General features: G+C 41.1%; 1 protein-coding gene across 3 annotated transcripts in view; it reads left to right on the forward strand.

Moving 5' to 3' along the window:
* The first annotated feature begins 245 nt into the window (after positions 1–245).
* Positions 246–5,870, forward strand: part of LOC122888799 (Down syndrome cell adhesion molecule-like protein 1 homolog) — a 54,362-nt gene continuing 48,737 nt past the window's right edge. For all 3 annotated transcript variants that reach the window (XM_044223664.1, XM_044223665.1, XM_044223666.1), the window contains exon 1: positions 246–483. In XM_044223664.1, the coding sequence (XP_044079599.1) occupies positions 261–483 (223 nt within the window). In that variant the 5' untranslated portion in view covers positions 246–260. The remainder of the gene's footprint in view (positions 484–5,870) is intronic.

Genomic DNA, 5,870 nt, shown 5'->3' on the forward strand with positions numbered 1-5,870 from the left:
GCAGCTTTTGTAGATCCATATTGCGCAAAGAGACGCGGTCATCAGGGGCGCACAGGTGGGTGCGCACTCCAAGGTGCCAACAGATCTGTCTGCGCTGCTCCACCGCCCAAACAAACTGGCAATTTGGACACAAACTGGACCAAAATCCAATGCTCATCTCACATCAACCCTCATAGTGTGACCCATCGTTCTGCGGTGTTTGATTAGTGTATGGAGGATGGATTTGTGTGCACAGTAGTCTTGGGAGGAGAGGAGGGGACATGGGCGGGGCTGAGGCGCCTCTCATTTCCCCTCCATGCTTAGCGGGGCAGCAGGGCTGGAGAGACCTCCGGGGAGCACAGTCGCCAGTCCAGCACGGAGACCCGCCTGGCCAAAAAACCGCGCCTCACACTTGCCAGGATTGCCAAATATTCCTGAAAAATATACCTGCTATTTATGGCATGTGGCTTGTAACTTTACTCCTGCTGTACTCTCTCCAAGAAGGTAAGAGAAAAAGAAATGCTTGAAATATTTCACATCCTGTACGCTGAGTGCTGGAGTCTTACTGTTTTTTAAGTTGAAAGAAAAGTGAATATTGATCGAAACCTTAATTCATTCGCTGTGAATGGTATGTGTTGCTTGTGCTTTGATGTATCATCGGATGCCTTGTGATGGGGAATTGACTGAAAATTGTTCTTTAAATCAAAATGTATAAAGCAGCTGGAGCTGAACAGGTAGAAATATTGTGAAAGTAAAGCTGTAAAGTGATTTTTTTTACCTGATTGTTTTGTGGCTGTATGCAGCGGCCCGTGGTGCCTCAGATGGTGCTGATAGCACGGATTGTTTTCGCATTACCAACTCCAGTTATGAATATGTAAAATGGCTGAATAGGGAGAATGAGGTGCAAATACAGAGGGAGGGTGAGAGAGAAATGAAAACATGCATCGGCCTGCAATTATATCAATTGATTACCAATTTTAGAACAAATTCACTCAAAATGTGGCACTCCTGTAAAGTTTTGAGGGGGATGCTTGTGATTTTTGGTCTTGATCTTGGTGCTCTCATTGTGTAGCCTTTGCTAATTGCAGCTGTTTTGATGGACTATATTTGGCACAAGCGCTGCATTCCACAGAGATGCTCTTATTTTTTTAGGATGAGATTTTTGGGGGTTTAAATAATTTTTCTGTGTGATGACAAATTGTTGCCATTTTAAATTGGATGACAAATAAAATGCCAATTTTCCCCCACAACGGCCTTATTGGGTTAATGAATATACACCCATATAAAGATCATAATTAGTGCATTCAGATTTGTCCTCCTTATTTAATTCATTTGGTCTCTTTAAATTTGTCCTTTTGTTTCACTGTAAATCTAAAAGGCGGTCTATTTGTTTAAATGGATTCATTTTTCTTTCTTGTACAGTGTATGCAGCAAATCCCTGACCCTATTGCAAAGTTGATCTTCTGCTTTTACAGTGCATTATAATAATCCTGAACAAATCTGCTTCAACACTATCTCCACATGAGAGCATTTTCTAGGCCTTTGTGTGGCCGGCCTGTTATTGAGACATGTTTACATATTGTTTTGTCCTTATTAGCACAGGCCCTGAGAAGGTGTAAATGTACTAATCAAAAAGTCTGGGATGTGGTTTGGCTGGAAGGAGGAATATGGTTGTTCTCGATGCAAACGAGTTGTTAAAAATAGGCCATTAGGTCCATTTGCCATTTTAAGTTCTGGCATTTTCTCACACTGGATTATTATTATTATTTTTTTTTAATATCGGCGAATATCAATTACCAGTTAGCCACATGCTATGTGCTGCCTGTGTTTGTTGACCATATTGTGTTTTACTCAATTCTCTTAAATTCATTAGGCCTACGTTTCTTAAATATTTGCTTGTGATTTATATCAATTATTCAACTCGAAGGATGTGATTTTAGAGCCTCTCTGGGTTCTGCGGAATCATATTAATGTGCGCAAATTTATTTCACCAAATGAGAAACTCCAGGGGCGTGGGTGCAGATTATAGACTTGCCCGGTCATGTTCTTCACTAATAGAGCACCTGGACCCCGCGGATGTGGTCGCGCGTGTGCCAGCGCGTGCGCCACAGCTCGTCTTTCTCTCTCTGTGTGTGTGTGTGTGTGTTTGTGTTGGCGGGCGCGCGGAGCAGGGGAAGTGACGGGGACACCCCTCTTGGTTTTGTTGTTAAATGTTGGACACTTTTGGATGTTATTTCTGCAGGAGCTGAACTGGAAGTTCACTCATTTATTTATTTGCAAGATTCTTAAAATATCTAAAAATTGTACACACCACTAATGATGAAAAATGTTGCTGAATTATGTCAGAGACACTTTGGTTTAAGAGACAATCGGGGTGTCGGGTAATTAACGGATCTTTGAAAAAAGCTTGAAGCCTAATAACAGTTAACCAATCAGAGTACAATGCCTATAATTTCTTTCAGTAATTTCATTTTAATATAATACCCGATTAAAGGAGGATTTTATTGTGATTTTTAATTAGTGATTTGAAAAAAACGTGCGTTTTCTTCTAGCTATCATTTTAAATCATTCAGCGTATTTACAGCAATTATGGATCAATTAGTGAATCAAATAATACTTTAATATACAGGCCGACCTATTTTGAATTTAAAATTTAAAATCTAATTCATGAAACTAAATTAATGATTATTTGTGTAACATTCAAACTATAGGCTATAACTTGAATTTTAATTTGAGGTGTGTAAAGCAATAAGGTGATTCCCTCACCCTGGCGCACTCTTGTCCTCTCCAATGCTCACCCGCTACAAATAGAAATATGCACCCCCCCACACCCTCACCCCGTCCAATTCCCTGTGCTGCCTTTGCAAGGCTGCACAATTAAAGCTGCAATCTGAGCTAGGCACCACTCAATGACAGAGCTCTGAGGTCCGCAGAGGTGCCAATCATTACTCATGTTTTTTACCAGCTCAAACCTGGCATTATTTAATTTTACAAAAACATCAATTTTAAAGAGGGTTAAAAAAAGAAATACAGAGCTTTCAGTGTGGTGATGGTTGCAATTTGGTTATTTCAGTGTCTAGGATACCTGATTCTGATTCTTTTAATTTAAAATGAGGGAACTGTGCTCCAACAAAAATATGAAATATAGAAATGTCTGTTACTGGCCATTTTTTAAATAAAAGATATCAAGGTCTGATGATTGATCAGACAACTTGACTTACATTGCCTACACTTTCAATTCTAAAAACCAGCAGTTACATGTAATTTAACAACACAAATGTCAGTTATCCTTCACAAATTAACAAAGAAAAAATATCTGCACTCAAATTTTGATCATTGTTGTTGCTAAATGGCAGGTAAAGTGTGCTGGTGTTAGACTGCCAGCAGGGAAATGGAGCTCATTGCACTTCCCAGCTCACCAATAGGCTGTCACAGGTCTGTCACTGGCATCCCTGCTTTCCCATTCGTCCTTAAATCTATTATAAATCCCAATGAGATTATGAATAAGAAGGAATCATTTATAGTGACAACAACAAAAAAAAGATGTAAATGAACACCATCGACTGTAAGAAATGTTTTTTTCCCCCCAGCAAGAACTCTGTGTATCGCCACGCTGATGCTAAAATTGAGCCAGACCTCCTCCAAATTTTATTGGATGCTGGAGCTGCACATTTTCAGAAGGAGGGTGCGTTCAGCAAATGTTAAATCTCTGAAGCAAGTAGTTGTTTTTGTTGGATCTCCCTCTCTATCTCCATGTCTCTCTCCATCTCTCCCTCCCTCCATCGCTTCCTCTCGCAGTAACTCCCCTCCCTCTCTCTCCCTCATCACTAGGCAGAATTAAAGGTTGGGGGAGGGGCAGTTTATGCAGACTGTGCTGGGACTTGTGATCCACAGATTTGATATTCACATTAAGAGAGAAACTGGCTGCTTTGATGTGAGGGGGGAGCAGGTCCCAGGGGACTGCTGAAGTAGCACACTTTTTTTTACTGACACAGCATAGGCTGGGGGGGGGGGGCAGATTGTTGGGGACAGAAAGACAGTAGGTGGGGAGCGGTGATACCCCTTCGTTGATTAGATGTAACCCCAACAACCTTCCCCCCTACTTCTCCACCCACCAACCACCTTCTTATGCCCTGAGGATTATCCATAAGCTTACACCTATCTTTATCCCCCTGCATCCCACCAATATTCAATTCACACCCTTGCTTACAGTGCGTCTCCTCCCACTTCCTCCTCTGCTGCTTTATATTTCTGCACACAGTTTCAATCCTTGTGCCCCCTTATCAAAAACACAACTCACAACTTTCTGTCCCAAAAAAAAACAAACACCTGAAGGATGAGTGACAGAGAGATGGCAGGACAGGAAGGGAGCGAACACAGGAGTTACAAGTCTTGTTGGAAATGAAGCTGTTTCCAAAATAGCAAGCAGTCAAGGAGAGGAGGGAGAGGTTTTTGACAGTTCACGTGGCTGATGTGCATGTCTTGTCTCTGTTAAATTGAATCCTACATTTGACCTTTACCATGTACGTTTCATATCACTAAATCTAATAACGATGAAGTGCTGTGAAAATAATTTTACCATAAGAAAGAAATGGAAACCGGAGATGGGTGAGAGAAGAAGAGGACAAACATGTGGAGGTATTATGCCTCCAGTTGGGCACAGGGAGCTATGGGTGTTAAAATGTGTGTATGTGAAACGTTGGGGGTTCTGGGGTTTGTTTACCTCCTCACACACACACAACACACAGTTGTGAGCGTCGAGTGTGTGTGTGTGTGTGTGTGTGCGTGTATACACTCCTGTGCGCTCTCACATCCTGGAGAGGCGTAGATCAGCTGCATTATGCATGATGAAACCTTGCATAGGTTATGACTTCTGCCTCTCTGACATACATATTCATGCGTGGCTCTCTGGCAGGATGTATAAAATAGTGCAACTCTCACAGCCCGAGCTTCAGCTACAGCAGCACCGTCAGTGCTCCAACACCTTCCAGTGAGGGCTGGTTTTATCTCTGGCGCTGTGTCTGAGCGAGGTTGATGAAGCCTCTTGGGTGCAGGTGAACTGCAGCAACACAGGAACCCCACAGCTGTGGTCAATACTGCTATCAGGGTACTGACTGTCCACACGCTGCTAGAGTTAGATCTTTGTGGATATGTTATGCATCACTGAGAAAGGTGGTGTCACCAAAATGAAAGAAATGTTAAAGCCCTCTTGCAGGTTTCGTTGTATTTCTATTATTTAAATCAGCATGGATTAATGAAGAGCTGAAATGATTAGTCGATTAATCAATCGACAACTATGTTGAAGATCGATTCAGTCAAAAATCCATTCTCTGCTTGCCACTTTTCTCAGTTTTATATCACAAGCAGAATATCTTTGGGTTTTGGACTGTTGGTTGGACAAAACGTGAAGATCTCACCTTGGACTCTGGGAACTTGTCAATGACATTGTTTCACTATTTTCTGACATTTTAAATTCTAAACCATTGATCAATTAATTTAAAACCAACAATGAAAATAATTGTGAGTTGCAGCTGTAGATTAATGTAGGAATGTGACCTGACGGAATTTTTAAGAAATGGATAACAAGGAAGGGATCTTTAATGTTCAAATTTAGCATTATTCTTTGTTAATTTAGAGTAGCCACAATTAGTTGATAACAATATATCTATTAATTGTGTGAACTGTTATTTTACAAGTGAAAAAACACACAGTGTCTGTTATGTGTTGAATTCAGAGAGTTGTAAAAACAAACAAACTATGTAACCATTACCTGCTGCATGCTCACTGTAGTGGCTGCTTGGAAGTTAGTCTGGGAGCATGCCGGTTTGACACGATGTTATGCTGCATGCTTTTTGTGGTATTTCACTGACAAGACTGTAATCAAAGCATAT

This window comes from Siniperca chuatsi, linkage group LG14 (assembly GCF_020085105.1).
Source record: "Siniperca chuatsi isolate FFG_IHB_CAS linkage group LG14, ASM2008510v1, whole genome shotgun sequence".
Lineage (NCBI taxonomy): Eukaryota > Metazoa > Chordata > Actinopteri > Centrarchiformes > Sinipercidae > Siniperca > Siniperca chuatsi.